The sequence below is a fragment of the Phocoena sinus genome, chromosome 16 (assembly GCF_008692025.1).
Source record: "Phocoena sinus isolate mPhoSin1 chromosome 16, mPhoSin1.pri, whole genome shotgun sequence".
NCBI classification, from domain to species: Eukaryota; Metazoa; Chordata; class Mammalia; order Artiodactyla; family Phocoenidae; genus Phocoena; species Phocoena sinus.
Window position 1 is genome coordinate 52,387,122 of NC_045778.1, and position 17,268 is coordinate 52,404,389.

The 17,268-nt window shown below is 40.8% G+C and overlaps 1 protein-coding gene across 3 annotated transcripts in view; it reads left to right on the top strand.

The window, feature by feature from the left end:
- The window catches only part of PLCE1 (phospholipase C epsilon 1), a 312,758-nt gene that overhangs the window by 241,592 nt on the left and 53,898 nt on the right, over window positions 1-17,268 (top strand). For all 3 annotated transcript variants that reach the window (XR_004346085.1, XM_032607439.1, XM_032607440.1), the window contains 7 exons: window positions 1,633-2,308; window positions 8,981-9,163; window positions 10,070-10,187; window positions 10,948-11,104; window positions 14,136-14,258; window positions 14,350-14,486; window positions 16,679-16,917. Coding sequence is in view for 2 of the 3 variants with exons in the window: in XM_032607439.1 (XP_032463330.1) it covers window positions 1,633-2,308; window positions 8,981-9,163; window positions 10,070-10,187; window positions 10,948-11,104; window positions 14,136-14,258; window positions 14,350-14,486; window positions 16,679-16,917 (1,633 nt within the window). In the remaining variant the exon portion in view is untranslated. The remainder of the gene's footprint in view (window positions 1-1,632; window positions 2,309-8,980; window positions 9,164-10,069; window positions 10,188-10,947; window positions 11,105-14,135; window positions 14,259-14,349; window positions 14,487-16,678; window positions 16,918-17,268) is intronic.

The following is a 17,268-nucleotide window of genomic DNA, read 5'->3' on the forward strand; positions in this document are numbered from 1 at the left end:
TTATATTAATGTAATCATACAGTATATATGCCTGTATGTCTTGCTTAAGATTTGTCCATGTTGTTGCAGGCAGCCAGCCATTGCATGTTCATTTTCATTGCTGTGCAGGATTGTGTTGTATGAATTACTTCAAATTTTATTTATACATTTTATTGTTGCTGGACATTTGGGTTGTTTCCAGTGTTTCCAGTGTGGGTGATTTGAAAAGGATATTCTGACCATCAGGTTTGTGAGATCCCTTGTGGATTTCTTTTCTTTCTTAGGAATATCTATTTATGTGGGGCAAGGAAGAAGAAGCTCTTGCTGTTTGAAAGCAGTAGTGGGATCTTGCTCAGGGACCAGGAGCTAGCCTGAGAGTCCGAGAAGCCCAGGGCTGCTGTTCATGCCTTGCCAAGAGGCAGTCGGCTGCCCGACTGCCTCAAGATGATGGGAACATTCCTTCCCAGGGATGTATGGACCCAACTCCTTCTCAGTTTTATCCACCACTTTGCTAGTGATATCTATGGATCAAACAGCAGAAAGCTTGATCTTAGTAACAATTCCTCATGCTTCGAAGAGAATGAGTCTCTCTTAGGCATGTTCCTACCAAGTGGCCAAATAGAAAGGAGGCAATAAAGGCTCCCTTGCCTTCCCCCTAAGATCCTTCTGGCCCTGGTAATCCAGGTTCCTGACTCAGGGAAGGCAACGTGCTAAACTGTCCAAGCAGACAAGTCCTTTATGTGCACACACAGGCGCACACACACACACAGTGAAAATCTAAGGTTGAGTCAAGGAGGGCTGTTCTTGCTCATCTGGTACCATGACAGTATTTCCCAATGAGTGCCTTTGAACTAACTGTATTTTATTTTTAGCAGAGGCACTTCGCAGGCCCACTTATTAAGTCTTGTTTTGCCTATTTTAACCCCATTGTATTTTGTTATGACCAAGTAGAAGGCAACGCACCTAGTAATGAATAGCCCAGGCTAAAGGGTCAGACAGACCAGAATCCTGCCTTGGGTAGGTCTCTTCTGAGTTGGGTAACCTGGAGCAGTTACTCATCCCTTCTGAACCTCAGTTTCCCCATAGGTTAAAAAAAAAATAAGAAAACTTACTTTGCAAGTAGGTCAAATAAAGTGCAAAAATGTATGTGTTTAACACAGTTCCTGACACAAAAGGAAAAACTAATAAATAATGAAGATTATCGTTGTTTACATTAAAAATGCAATAACTGGGGACTTCCCTGGCGGTCCAGTGGTTAAGACTTCGCCTTCCAATGCAGAGGGTGCGGGTTCAATCCCTGGTCAGGGAGCTAAGATCCCACATGCCTCGCAGCCAAAAAACCAAAATATAAAACAGAAGAATAGTGTAACAGATTCAATAAAGACTTTAAAAATGGTCCACATCAAAAAAAATCTTTAAAAATGCAGTAACTGATCTAGTAGTTCCTTTCTTTAAGCCTTTGGTCAGACATATTGTTAAATATAAGGTTTTCAAATACAGCTAAAAAGATTACTCTGTGACTTTTAGCATTTTATATTTTCTATGCTTATTTGAATTAGTGGAATTAAAAATGGTGTCCAGTGTCAGTGAAAGCTTTTTGTTGTTCTCACTTCTGATTATAAGACAGACCAAATTTGTATCCCTTTCTATCAGGTTTATAATTGGAGATTTGTTGGATTCTGAAAATGACATCTTTGAGGAGCCCCAAGAATGCGACCCTCATGGAACAGAAGAGCCACAGAAGGCCTTTGACCATGGGACAGAGCTCATCCCGTGGTACGTGCTGTCCATCCAAGCTGATGTGCACCAGTTCCTGCTGCAGGGGGCCACGGTCATCCACTATGACCAGGACATGCACCTCTCTGCCCGCTGCTTCCTCCAGCTTCAGCCTGACAATAGCACCTTGACCTGGATAAAGCCCACCACTGCTTCCCCAGCCAGTGCTAAAGCAAAACTTGGTGTGCTTAGTAACACATCCGAGCCTGGCAAATTCCCATTGCTGGGCAATGCTGGATTAAGTGGCCTGGCAGAGGGGGTCTTGGATATGTTTTCAGCAAAGGCTGTGTACATGGGACACCCTAGCATTGATATACACACTGTGTGTGTCCAGAACAAACTGAGTAACATGTCTCTCTCAGAGACTGGTGTGACACTGCTCTACGGGCTTCAGACCACGGACAATAGGTTATTGCACTTTGTGGCACCAAAGCACACAGCTAAAATGCTCTTCAGTGGATTGTTGGAACTCACGAGAGCTGTGAGAAAGATGAGGAAGTTCCCTGACCAAAGACAGCAGTGGCTGCGGAAACAATACGTCAGCCTCTACCAGGTAAGGGGTACAGCCTTCCCTCTCTCCTCAGTGGTATAATTCTCCAGCTATAATTGTTATAAAAGCACACTGGACAACTAGACCACCAAGGTTCATTCTCCCAGCTCTGTCACTTCCTACCTGAGTGATATGGAACAGCTTTTATTTAAAGTCTCTGTGCCTCAGTTTCTCATCTATAAAGTGAGAATAATAATGATACCTGTCCATAGGGTGACTGTGAGCTTTAACTGAGTTAATATGTGTAAAGCCATAGTGTAAATTCATAGGTATAAAGAAAAGTGTCTGGCTCATAGTAGGTCCTATTATTATTTTGTACGAAAACAGTGACTGGTCATTGTACGTCTCACATCTGGAAAGAAACAAGTTAATATAAGCGTTTTCACTTACTCAAAGTGAAAATGGAAAGCATTGTATATGAATGCTTTTATTATTAATTAGGGACTAGCTGATACATTGGAAACCTTCACTTTGGAAATTGAAATCCTGTTTCACCTTCTAATGTGCTCCGTGACCCTAGGAGGGTTATTTAACTTACTGTGTATTGCTGCTGAACTGTAGGACTTTTAAGGTTAAAAGAAACTTTCCCAAATGTGAGATAAACTCTACCTAGAGTTCTTCCAAACCAGATTTGTAGTGGCAGCAGCTCTTAGGAGGCGGTTTCTCATAGTCGCAGGTTAAACTGAGCGAGTTTTTCATTAACCCTAAATTATCAGGTACTTTGACACTCCAGCTAAGGGTGGCAGGAGGCCTGGGCTGAATGAGGTGGTGAGAAGAGACACAGGCATAACCAGAGTAGCACACTTGTGGAGGAAGGAGGGCAGAGACTGCTCAGAAACTGAGTCATAAAGCCCACTACAAGGTGACACTGTTGGTGGTGTTGTCAAATGAGTTGTACAAAGTATTCGGTTTTTCTTTGCTATGCTTTTCTATCTATTGGGGAGGGGGGGAATTATCTTTTCTGCTAGTGTCCCAGAACAAATAGAAGTATGATTGAAATTACTCAAATGACTGATTTCATGCACTTTTCACAGTGCTAACATGTTTCTGACAAGTAAAAACATCTTCCTCTCTGGAATGTTAGTAGAGGCACATACAGGACCCCTTCTTTCCCCTTTTCCCACATCCATGCAGTACTTGTGATAGAGATCCTATCCTGAATAACTAACTTGATGAATGCCTTAATAAGCACATAGACCTGTATACACGATGATGCTGCACTGCGCAAAGCCAGTTTCAGTTAACTCAGCTAAAATGGAAACCAAAATACCTGCTTCCTGTCTCTTCCACAGGGAGCTCTCAGTGCTGCCAGCTGCTTGGAAGAAAGGTCTTCAGGAGCTATTATCAATATTGATTTTCTTTTTTTTTTCATAAATTTATTTATTTATTTGTTTATATTTTTGGCTGCATTGGGTCTTTGTTGCTGCACGCGAGCTTTCTCTAGTTGCAGCAAGCGAGGACTGCTCTTCGTTGCGGTGCACAGACTTCTCATTGCAGTGGCTTCTCTTGTTGCAGAGCACGGGCTCTAGGCACACGGGCTCAGAAGTTGTGGCTCGCGGGCTCTAGAGCACAGGCTCAGTAGTTGTGGCACACGGGCTCAAGTGCTCTGCAGCATGTGGGATCCTCCCTGACCAGGGCTCAAACCGGTGTCCCCTGCATTGGCAGGTAGATTCTTAACCACTGCACCACCAGGGAAGTCCCTTGATTTTCAATTACAGTTATTTCTCAGCCTTCTAGAATCATGAAAATCCATTCAAGCTGGGCATAAACCAAAATCTTTGGGTTTTGTGACAATCACTGTCACAAAGCCTGTGTGGTTTATTTGCTCCATTTGTTTCCCTCCCCATGTTATAGCATAAAGTAACTGAATTAACATATAAGGTCTACTTAGTTTCTCATTTAACCTGGTAACCTTCAGTTTGTGCTGAAGGAGGCACCAGCTGAGACCATGAACAATGGTCTGATGAGAAGAGGTGAGAGCAGAGACAGAGGAAATGACTTGGAGCAGATTCAGTCCTACACAGTTGCAAACACAGCTACACCCCTTCCTGTCTCCCAGCCCCCACCGCTCCACCCCGTGTGGAACCAAGTCATCACAGTGTAACAGCAAAATAGCTCCAATATACCTCAGTCACTTCTGAACACACAGGTGACATTATTCCTCAAAACAATATACTACATGAGCTGCCTAAGACAGGCAACAGTCTTAGACACTCAAGATTTCTTTCTTTCTTTCTTTCTTTTAAAGTGAAAAAGGTCAACGGACTACTCATTTTCCCATCAAATAGACCAGTTCCCAAATGATCTCAGGAAACATCAAAAAGATGCTAATTTCGTACTTGGAGAACAAAAGGTCAAACAGGCATCATGCTACATAAATGCCCCGCTTGTCTGACTTGTAATACGACTTAGCACATTTAAAGCTCCGAGAAGTCTCAGAGTACAACCGAAACCTACTTAAATGTATCTATAAATTAAAGAAATGTATGAAAAGTCTTGATTTCTTCCAAACTTCTGTTAACAGCCCTATAAGTGTATCTCTTTATCCCCAGTTTGGGAAGAGCTTATATAGAAAATAATCTTTCTGACATAAGAGTCCTTTTGTGTGATGAATGTTTGCACGGTTACTTGCAAATATAAGTATTTTAGTACTAGTAAATGTAAATTGATCTAATGGCAATAGTAGCAGGAGATAAAGCAAAAGACAAGAAGAAATAGTGACATTTGTAATGAAGCCTAGGAATACAGGAAAGTAAAAGAAAGTAAACTCTGCAGAGATTCCGTGTGGGGTGTGGAGGAAAGGCTGGTATCGAGCTTTGGCTCAAGGTTATCATGGGCAGAGCTTGGGAACTCATATACTTGGAAAGATCTCTGGGAAGCTGAGAAGGTTATACACAGGATTATCAGTAAACTTCTTTGATTGTAAGCAACAGAAACAGATTCTGGCTATCTTTAAGGGAAAAAATGGGATCTATTTAAAGAATTAGATTAGTTTCACAGTCTTTAAGATATCATATGCAAAGATTTGCTGGGTTAAAAGTGCATGAATATTTTTTAAGGAATTAATTTCCTAATCCTCAACTTCCACATGAACTGTTTTCTAAAACTGAGAATGAACCTTCACTCACAATAGTCCTTCTCCCAAATTAAAAATAGGACATATTTCACCTATCCTAAACAAGTTTATTGTTTTGTATAAAACAAAAGAAAGATTCAAACTACATTTTAGTTCCCAGAGAGTCTCCTTTAAAGATTAAACGAAAGCATCCTGCCTTTTCCAGGCCTAAAATATTTCCATTAAAAGTAAAGCTTGGCACATGTTGACCTGTTCTGAATTTAGAAAAGCCAAAGCAGTGGGGGCTGATTCTTTTATATGTACATGGTAATGGATCTATTAAATTTTTATATTAAAGATTTTATTTTTTAGAGCAGTTTTAGGTTTATAATAAAATTGAAAGGAAGGTACAGAGATTTCCCATAAACTTCCTGCCCCCATGCCTGCATGGCACCCCCATTATCAACATCACTCACCAGAATGGTACATTCTTTACAAAGGATGAACCTATGTTGACACATTGTAATCACTCAAAGTCCATAATTTACCTTAGAGTTCACTCTTGGTGCTGTACGTTCTGTGGGCTTGTGCAAATATTTATTGACATATATCCATCACTATAATATTATATGGAACATTTTTTTTTATTTATTTATTTTTGCTGTGTTGGGTCTTCGTTTCTGTGCAAGGGCTTTCTCTAGTTGCGGCGAGCGGGGGCCACTCCTCATCGCAGAGCGTGGGCCCTTCACTATCGCGGTCTCTCTTGTTGCGGAGCACAGGCTCCAGATGCGCAGGCTCAGTAGTTGTGGCTCACGGGCCTAGTTGCTCCACAGCATGTGGGATCCTCCCAGACCAGAGCTCGAACCCGTGTCCCCTGTATTGGCAGGCAGACTCTCAACCACTGCGCCACTAGGGAAGCCCCTTATATGGAGCATTTTCACTGCCCTAAAAATCCTGTGTGCTCTGCCTGTTATCTCTTTCTCCCACTCCACCCCCACCCCTTCCCCTAGTCCCCTGCAACCACTGATCTTTTTATTGTCTCCATAGTTTTGCCTTTATCAGAATGTCATATAGTTGGAATCATACAATATGTAGCCTTCTCAGATTGGTTTCTTTCACTTTGTAATATGCATGCAAGTTTCCTCCCTGTCTTCTTGTAGCTTAATAGCTTTCTTTTTATTCTGAATGAAATTCCATTGTCTGGGTGGACCACAGATTATTCATTCATTCACCTACTAAAGGATTTCTTTGTTGCTTTCAAATTTTGACAATTATGAATAAAGCTGGTGTAAACATCCATGGTCAAGTTCTTGTGTGGATGTAAGTTTTCAACTCATTTGGGTAAATACCAAGGAGTGTGATTGTTGGATCATACAGTAACAGTGTGTTTAGTTTTGTAAGAAACCAAACTGCCTTCTCAAGTGGCTGTATGATTTTGCGTTTCCACCAGCAATGGATTAGAGTTCCTGTTGCTCCACAACCTCACCAGCATTTGGTGTTGTCAGTGTTCTCAATTTTGGCCATTCTAATAGGTATGTGTAGTGGTTTCTTGTTTCATTTCGCATTTCCCTGATGACATATGATATGGAACATCTTTTCATGTGATTATTTGCCATCTGTATGTCTGCTTTGGTGAGGTGTCTGTTAGGGTCTTTGGCCCATTTTTTTAATCGGGTTGTTTATTTTCTTATTGTAGAGTTTTAAGATTTCTTTGTATATTTTGGATAACAGACCATCAGATAATCCTTTGCAAATATTTTCTCCCAGTCTGTGGCTTGTCTTCTAACTCTCTTGACAGTGTCTTTTGCAGAGCAGAACTTGTAAATTTTAATGAAGGGGTCTATTAAATGCTTAAAGATGTGTTATTTAAAACCCATAGATAAAAATTTTACAAGGTTTCTTTCAGAGTATGTTATGCAATAAGGTAGTTAAAATCTATTTGTGAAATTGTGTCATGAATTGTTTATTCCACTTTGGAGTCAGTTGTAGTGACTTGTTATCAGGGACTCTCTTCAGCAGGCCTGCACCAGGTGAAATCTTCTCCAAGCATTTTCATTCTCTGTATCACTGAATTCAAGATTCATTTTCCAGGGACAGAAATTCTGATTGGCTTATTTGGATCCTGTACCAAGCGTTGATCAAGGGAGGCTGTTCCCCTTTGATTGATAGACCCAAGACTATATCTAGTGAAAAAGAGATCAAATAAAATTGGGGTATGGTTAGAGAAAAGAGAAATGATCCATAAGCCGGCATAAATCACAGATATCCACGACAAAAGGTCACTAAAAGGTTTCATCAAATGTCATTCAAAAGATCATCAAGTATCCAAGTTGCTCAGCATGCTGGGATCCATAACAGGATGCAGGAAGTGGGCGGTCACAACTCAAGTCATAAAATCAGATAGTCATTGAACGTTAGGATGAAGGAGCAAGCGTGCGCACGCGCGCGTACACACACGTACAGCCTCTTTATTATTTGCATATTATCTACAACAAAGCAAAATCTATTTACAAGCACTTCTTTGGAATTGCAAAGGAGGACTAACCTTAAAAATTTGCAGAAAGTAAAGATAGTAAATAGAAATTAATTTTAAGAGGTACCTTTTCTACAACCTGTGAAATATCATCAGTATTGTTTTTAATTTATATGTGACCTTTTTGTATTTTTATTAACTGAGTTTCCTGACTTATAAGGAGAATTGTTGACCACTGATCATTAATCAGGAGGGATTACTCATTCATTAATCAATACAGATTAATGAATCCCTACTGATACTCAATGCATGTTACACAGAGTTGCCTTACAAGCAGCAGCTATTGTAAACCATCACCTACCCACTGAGTATGTTTTTGCTGCTCACAACATCATAATATGCATGGTGCTCTGAGTCCCCTGGGCTCTCTATCCTTGGATATCAGTCACTCAAGAGAATGGCAGCTCCATTTCTCATGCTTTTTCTTCCTTCTCCAGCCATTAGCCAAAAAGGGTTGTTTTGTTTTGCGCATATGCCATTCTTAATATCAGTGGTGTGCACCTCATTTTATTAAAAAATTATCCAACAAAGAAAAAAAAACGAGGTTGGCAGCTCAACTACTCAAGGTGTTCCCAGAGCCCTCCAAAGTGAATTTTGTGTACTCCACCTACTCTGAGTTCAAGTCAGACTGTCCCAAGCATCGAACTAGGTGAAAATACACTGGAGTGATGCAATAGCAAATAGAACTTGATTTTACTTAAATAGATTCGTACACATATGTACACCCTCCAAGTCCTCCAAAGCCCAGATCTGCAAAGTACATCTTAATGAATTTGCCTGCAGTGATAATTCTGGAACATAACCTCTGAAACTGGGAAGGGAAATTTTTTTGTTAATCCCAGTTGAACGTGGCCCTATTAAAGCACATCACTGGAACTCAGCAGGGTGTGACCAGGACAACAGGGGACACAATGAAATCCCCAACAGAGAGTTCTGACAGTTAGAAAACAGCCACTTGCGTGGCCAGATGTTATTCTTCGGTGACAGCCTATTCTCCACCTCTGGGAACTTACGGGAAGCTGTTAATATATTTACTTCCCCATTGCTCGCTCTTTCCTTATGTGTTCAGAATGTGGTTCTTTTACAGGAGGATGGACGATATGAAGGCCCAACTTTGGCTCACGCTGTGGAGTTGTTTGGCGGCAGACGATGGAGTACTCGAAACCCCAGTCCCGGGACATCAGCAAAGAGTGCTGAGAAGCCCAACATGCAGAGAAACAACACCTTGGGTATAAGCACCACCAAGAAAAAGAAGAAAATCCTTATGAGGGTAGAGTTTATTTATTAAGCATTAACCCCAGTATTCCAGGACCATTGTATGGTCTACATCACCATAAACTACCTTAGGTCATTTGGCTTGGGGACAAGATGAGGTGTAAAACAAATGAAACCCAAGAGCTTACCAATTGCCTCCTGGATGCCAGGCCCAGTGATAGGAACTGAGTCAGCACCAGGGAAAATTCAAGGTCCGTAGAGGGACACAGAGATGTTAACAAACACAGTGAGATCTAAATAAGAGTCACTGTCAGGCTGTCTGCAAAGTGCTATGGGAGCAGAGACAAGGAAAAGATGGGGCTGAATGGCAGTTGCCCGGGGGTAAGGGGAAGGGGAAAAGGGGAGCTGTTCAAAGAGTTTCAGTTTTGCAGGATGAGAAAGTTCTAGAGATCTGTTTCACAAGGTACAAAGAGTTAACAGTACTCTACTATACACTTAAAAATGGTTAAGATGGTAAATTTTATGTTTTGTTTTTTACCCAGATATATATGTATCACTATATATTATATATTACATTATTTATATTCTTACTGTAACATGATAATATATTTTCTTCATGGTTAACTAGAAGGAATCCCAGTCTTTGCATACGGGAGACCTAAGACATATGTTGATGCCTAAGTTGAACTTTGTCTGCTTCATAACTGTCTCTACACAGATTCCAGGGGTCTTATTCCTCCTCTTGTCACCCTCCCCAGAGGAGTGCTGCATTTTAGTGAAGAACACATGGGATAAATATAACACAAGAATAGCTGGTCAGCCTTCACATAGGTCTTTACTATTTTTGTCAGGTGAAGGTGGTATCGAAGGTGGGTCAGTGAGAAAATACGGACCCACCTGAACTAAGCAGTGATGGGAGAGAAATACAGAGTGAGAAACGATGTGAGTTTTGTGTTCCCAGGGTGAGAGTGGAGAGGCCACCGATGATGAGATGGCCACCCGCAAAGCCAAAACGCACAAAGAGTGTCGGAGCCGGAGTGGTTCTGACCCTCAAGACGTTAATGAACAAGAAGAATCAGGTAAAGCAGCGTCTTTACATCTGAGAATTTTTAATGGGAAAATATATGCATTTGGTTTTAAATTGTGATTTATATATTGTGGGCATTCTTAACAAAACTCTTTATCACATTATATACTTACCTTTGTGTTTCACTAGATGATGGAACCCAAGAGGTATTTCTGCAAATACAAGTTTGCAAACATAAGTGTAATTAAGAAGAAAATTTCATTAAGTAACTTGCCATTACTGACAAGGAATATTAGATATAAAAGATACAATTTGATAGATTAGACCAGTGATTCTTATCCCCTAGCTGGATATCAGAGCTTTTAAAAAATATCTGGATGCCATACCCCAGCCCAACTGATTTAGGCACTCTCTGTCTGGGACCTGGACATCTATGCACTTTTTAAGTTCCCCAGATGATTGTTTTTTTTTTTTAATTTTTACCATTTACTCATTATTTGTTTATTTATTTATCTATTTGGCTGTACAACTCGTGGGATCTTAGTTCCCCAACCAGGGACCGAACCCATGCCCCCAGCAGTGGAAACACAGAGTCCTAACCACTAGACCGCCAGTGAAGTCCCACTCCCCAGATGATTCTGATGTGTAGCCAGGACTGAGAACCCACCAGAATATTTTGATGCTTCTTGTACATTAATTACCTGCATGGATTGATTTCCTCAGACATTCAGAAGCATCTTTGGTTTTCATTTGATTTCTGAGGGCAAGTATAATCGGAGTCATGGTCTCTTTTCTGTCTTTCACCCTCACAGAGGCGAACGCCATCACGAGCCCTCCTAACCCTCTCCCTTCCAGAAGAGCCCACTCTTTGACCACGGCTGGGTCCCCTAACTTGGCTGCCGGGACGTCATCTCCCATCAGGCCAGTGTCCTCCCCTGTGCTGTCTTCTTCAAACAAGAGCCCGTCCAGGTGGGGCCTTAACATGATAAAACAGAAGGACCCTTCACACCCTTCAGGTTGTGTAGAAGGGCATCCTCTCCCAGTGCTCTACGGAAAAACTCTCTCTAATTTTGACGTAACAATAACATTAAAACTGAAAACCCCCAATTTTTTTAAAGGTCCTAATTTTCTTGATTTTGTATTCCTACCTTCTCATATTACTATAACTGCTTCTCATTTTTTGACAAAGATCAGTAGCAGTAACAAAATCCGAGCTGTGAGTCTCTAAATCTGTACTGATATAGCAGCTGCTAGCCACAGGGAAAAAATGTTAAGTGGCTATTTAAATTCGAATTTTAATTAATTAAAATTAAATAAAATTTCAAATTCAGTTCCTCAGTCATGCTAGCCACATTAAAAGTGTTCCACAGCTGCCAGTGGCTGGTGTCTACTGTACTGAACAGTGCAGATAAAGAACATTTCTATCATTGCAGAAAGTTTTATTGGATAGCACTGCTCTAAACGAAGAATAAATTAAGTTTTAATGTAAGCAGCTTGACCCTTTGCTAATAGGTGAAATATATTTCGCACTCTTCTCATGTATGAGATATACACGTCTAGAGAAGTGAATGTCTTACAGCAAGTTAGATAGGTTTAGCTGGTATTAGTGTAAATTATTTTGTAAGGTCCATGCAAATTACAGATTTGAAACAACAGCTACCCTCTCAGAAGAAATAATATTAAAATGAAAGTCTCAAAGGAATCAGAACGCCACATCATCTCCCTCAGCCCCATACTAAAGTTTAAGAAATGCAAAGATTCAACAGAACTATGATAAGACAGACATTCTTTACTTCGTCAAACAGAGGAATGGGAGAAGGAAATGAGTCTGTACAGATATTGGCTTTAGAAACGTTAATTTTACACACGCGTGCACACGTGTGCACGCACACACACACACACACACCTCCTCGCCCCTTCCTCTCTTCCTGGGAAGCTTGCTACAGAAAAGAACCCTACAGTGGCTCATCTTTTAAAGGGAAGCATCCTTTCACAATATGATAATGAACATAATTTCTACACTTGATGAAACTGAGTTACAGGTACATGGGAATTCTTTATACCACTCTTGCAAGGTTTGTAGGGGTTTTTTGGGGTTTTTTTTTTATTTATTTATTTTATTTATTATTTTTGCCTGCCTCGGGTCTTCGTTGCTATGCTCGGGCTTTCTCTCGTTGCGGCGAGAGCGGGGGCTACTCTTTGTTGCGGTGAGCGGGCTTCCCATTGCGGTGGCTTCTCTTGTTGCAGAGCATGGGCTCTAGGCCCGCGGGCTTCAGTAGTTGTGGCTCGCGGGCTCTAGAGCGCAGGCTCCGTCGTTGTGGTGCGCGGGCTTAGTTGCTCCGCGGCATGTGGGATCTTCCCGGACCAGGGCTCGAACCCGTGTCCCCTGCATTGGCAGGTGGATTCTTAACCACTGCGCCACCAGGGAAGCCCGGTTTGTAGCTTTGTAACAAAATTAAAGCTACAAAGAATCAGAATTCTTTACATTATATTTCAGCCTATACAGTATCCCGGGTAAATAACATAGCCAGAGAACTTGGATTAAGTGGTCTTTCCCTTTATTTTAATCACTCATAAGCAGGAAAAGGAAGGACAAAGTAAAGGAGGAAAATCTTTTCAAAGAGGTAAAAGTAAAGAAACTACCATGCCAGATGCAAGATCAGAGGACCCTGCCATAGAAGGACAGGGGGCAGTGCCCACCAAGTATTCTAAACCAGAAAGAGAAGACAAAACAGGAGAAGAAAAGTCAGCCTGAATGCTCTTCAAGGAGACAGCAAGACTGAGCCCTAGGAAGGGAACAAGTGGACTGATAGAGTTTCCTAAAGTCAGAGGGAGATGGGTGCCTACAGACAGAGGCTGAACCTGGAACCAGAAGGAAGGAAGGCAGGGAATGTACTTGTTTAAATGCAAATGATAAGCCATTTTGTTATCGGATCTTTTTCCTCTTCCTGAACCTCCACCCTCTGTTTCCCATACCACATTGGCGATCAATAACCCAAGCCTACAAAGTACAATAAATCTATCCATTTGTATTACTCTTCCATTAATGGAGGTGACCTTCTGATGTCAACACAAAATAATTTTTCATGAATAAACACTATTGGCAGGATTGAGGACAAACTAGCTATTCATTATAGTATTCTCTCTACTTTCTTACATATTTGAAATATTTCGAAAGTAAAAAATAAGAGACAAAAGCAAAAATGAAAAAAAAAAAAAAAAGATCCTAGTCATTGATTTGACCAAAAACCAGTCAAAACATTTCTCATACTCTCCTCTCAGGGAACCAGTGTAGAAAATTAAAAAAATATTGTGAAACAGCTAGACTGAATTTTTGACCCAGTTGACTGATATTTTTATATTAAATACATCCAGCCTTGGTAGGTGCAAATATAATTCTAGGCAGAGTTGGCTTCTTTCCATCCTTAATATTTTTGTGACTCACATTTTCCATTAACATTAAAAGCCCATCCTTGTTTTCATCTAAGAACTGGTTAAGGAAGGAAAAAGAGAAGACCTTAATACATTCAAGATTTTCTTCTCAAATGTGTTTCTATATTTTAGAATATGGGAAAGAACATGCATAATCTTCCCTAAGTCATGACTGAGTAATTTGGAGCTCTTTTTTAAAATGACTTTTCTTCAAAACCACTGAATTTATGTGTTTTTTTTCTCCCATTGACCTGAGATTTCAAAGAACTGTTATGATTAGTAGAGGGATATTAACCTCAACTTTGTGCCCTTATTAAATAAGCTATAAACATGAAGTGGTTTCAGTGTATAAAGTTTTACTTCCTCCGATGCAATGTGGATTAATTTGGAGAGAAATGAAAAGATGTACGTGATTAAAACAATGCTTAGAAAGAAAAGAAAAGAACCTAAACCTTCAATGACTTGCAGTCCATGTTTTTGTTCATGTTGCTAATCAGAGTATGTCTCTTGGGGCAGAATGACAAAACTGGTCCCGGTTCTGCCCATTAAGGCCATGTCTTTGTTGCAGTGCTTGGAGCAGCAGCAGCTGGCATGGGCGGATCAAAGGAGGAATGAAGGGCTTTCAGAGCTTCATGGTTTCAGACAGCAGCATGAGTTTTGTGGAGTTTGTTGAGCTGTTCAAATCATTCAGGTATGGCTGGGTTTCTTCTTAGCCTTTCTTGTCTGACCCTTACCTTGTTATAACAATGCCAAAGGTGAGATGTTCTCCATCCCGCACCCAGTGTGAGGAGCCGCAAGGACCTGAAGGATCTCTTTGACATCTATGCCGTACCCTGCGACCGAGCCGGCTCCACAGCGGCCCCCCTCTACACCAACCTGACCATTGACGAAAACACCAGTGGTCTTCAGCCTGACCTAGGTTTGTGCGAGAATTTAATATTTCCCTTTGAGACCTTTCTACCTAAAAATGAAAGTTAGAGATCCAATCACACAAGCCCTTAGCCTGTCCCACATGGCATGCTGCTACCTGGAGCATTGTGAAATGCTTAGAGAATTATCTTTCTAATGGAGGTGTCAGGGGATAGGGTATCACTAGCATTTTGGACAAGGAAATTCATCACTGTGTGGGTCTGTCCGTGGATTCCAGAATACCAGTCATTCTGACAACTAAAAACCTTTCCCACTGACTTCCAAAAGTCCACAAGGTATGTGGCATATCCCAGTTGGGAACCACCAGTCTCTTCTGTGCCTCCAGGTGGGTGGGTACTCAACCCCAGGGTGGAAGTTGTCTGCCCTTTGACAGGAGAGTTTTTCGTGACCTCAGCAGAGCACTTCTGTCTGAACATCCAGGACATTTTTCCTAATATGTAAACCAGAATGTCTAGTTCCTCGATCCCACTCACCACCACCATCATTACCATAACCACCCATGCATTTTAAGCCTATTATTTTTCTCTTCTGTTCTTGCTGGAAACTATAAACACTAAAAAGCAAAACCAAAAAAAAAACCGTCCTCTTTCACGCATTTGCTTTTTAATTATTTTAAAACATATTGTCCTTATGCTAAAAATATTGACATTTTTCAACTTTAGTCATAAATGTGCATAACTATGGACTAGCCCAGTAGTGACACTTTTTATAAAATTAATAGACTTTATTTTTTAGAACAGTTTTAGGTTAACAGAAAAATGAGGGGAAAGTACAGAGAGTTCCCATATACCCTCCCACACACACATACAGTTCCCTCCCTTAGTAATATCTTGTATTAGTGTGGTATATTTGTTACAGTTGAGCCAATATTAATATATTAACTGAAGTCCATAATTTACATTAGTGTTCACTGTATTGTACATTCTAGGTTTTTTTGTTTTGTTTTGTTTTGGTTTTTTATTGCGGTATGTGGGCCTCTCACTGTTGTGGCCTCTCCGGTTGTGGAGCACAGGCTCCGGACGCGCGGGCTCAGCAGCCATGGCTCACGGGCCCAGCCGTTCCGCGGCATGTGGGAATCTTCCCGGACCGGGGCACGAACCCGTGTCCCCCGCATCGGCAGGCGGACTCTCAACCACTGCGCCACCAGGGAAGCCCATGTCTCCATAGTTTTGACTTTCCCAGAATGTCATATAGTTGGGATCATATAGTATGTAGCCTTTTCACACTAGCTCCTTTCACTGAGCAATATGCATTTAAGGTTTCTCGATGTCTTTTCATAGTTTGATAGGTCATTTCTTTTTTTGCTGAATAATATTTTGTTGTATGGATATTTGTCCAGTTGAAAGACATCTTGGTTGCTTCCAAGTTTCAGCAGTTATGTATAAAGCTGCTATAAATATTTGGTGTGCAGGGTTTTTGTGGAGGTAAGTTTTCAGCTCACTTGGGTAGACACCTAGGAATGCAGTGGCTGGATCATATGATAAGTCTGTGTTTAGCTCTGCAAGAAACTGACTGTCCTCCAAGGTGGTTAGAATGAAAATGACTGGCCATACCAAAATGGGTGCACGTGTGGAGCAATCAGGGCGTTGCTGGTGAAAATGTAAAATGGTACAGCCACCTCAGAAGAGAATTTGTCAGTTTCCTACAAAACTAAACGGACTCTTATCGTATGATCCAGCAGTTGTACTCCTTGGCGTTTACCCAAATGAGCTGAAAACTTGTGTTCACACAGAAACCTGCACACAAATGTTTACAGTTACACTTTTAAAGTACAGAAAAAACTGTAATCTTAAGGGTATGTCTTCCATTTCTGCAAACATAAAGATGTAGAAGTAGCTGGTCTCAAAAACCAAAGACTGAATACAGCCTGAAGTCCCCAAATAAATTTACATTTAGTTTCCATCTAATACTTAATCTTATGGGCTTTCAAAATCTTTGACCTCACTCTCTCTTAGTTTCTTTTATTTATTCATTGATTGATTTTTGTTTATTCCTTCAACTATGTGAACTTTATTCCTTCAACTATATTCCATCAAACTCCACTGAGTTTGATGGCTTGTTTAGACAGATTAGTGAAGAGTTTCTCCAGCTTAATATTTCCACAACACCATTATCTCCAAAATGAACTTTATAAAAGACGCTGGCTAGCCTGTCCGTGTTCTGTGGGTGGTTCTCTTTCAGATTTGTTGACCAGAAATGTCTCCGATTTGGGGTTATTCATTAAGAGTAAACAGCAGCTGTCTGACAACCAGAGGCAGATATCTGATGCCATTGCTGCTGCAAGTATCGTGACAAATGGCACTGGGGTGGAGAGCACATCCCTGGGCGTATTTGGAGTTGGCATCCTCCAGCTCAATGACTTCCTAGTGAATTGCCAAGGAGAACACTACACTTATGATGAAATCCTCAGCATCATCCAGGTTTGTACCCATTTGATATGCAAGCAAATGTGTAAAGCCTCTAACTATGCTAATTATTTTCTGTAAACATTTACTCTTTCTATATTTCCTTCTAACACCTTTAAGTCTAGGGCCGAAATAGAGGGTTGGGTTTTTTTTTTTTAAATACCAAATATATGTGTTCTTATTTAACATATGATTAACATAGGTCCTAAGCCTTCTCTTACTCAGTGACTACTGTAAGGAATCAGTACATGATCGCTTCTTGTAGTTCTAGCACATGCAGTAGAATTAGTAGTTAGGTTGTCAACCACTTTGATTGTTTAACAAATGTTTATTAGCTTGTACTATGGACCTGGCTCTGTTCCAGGA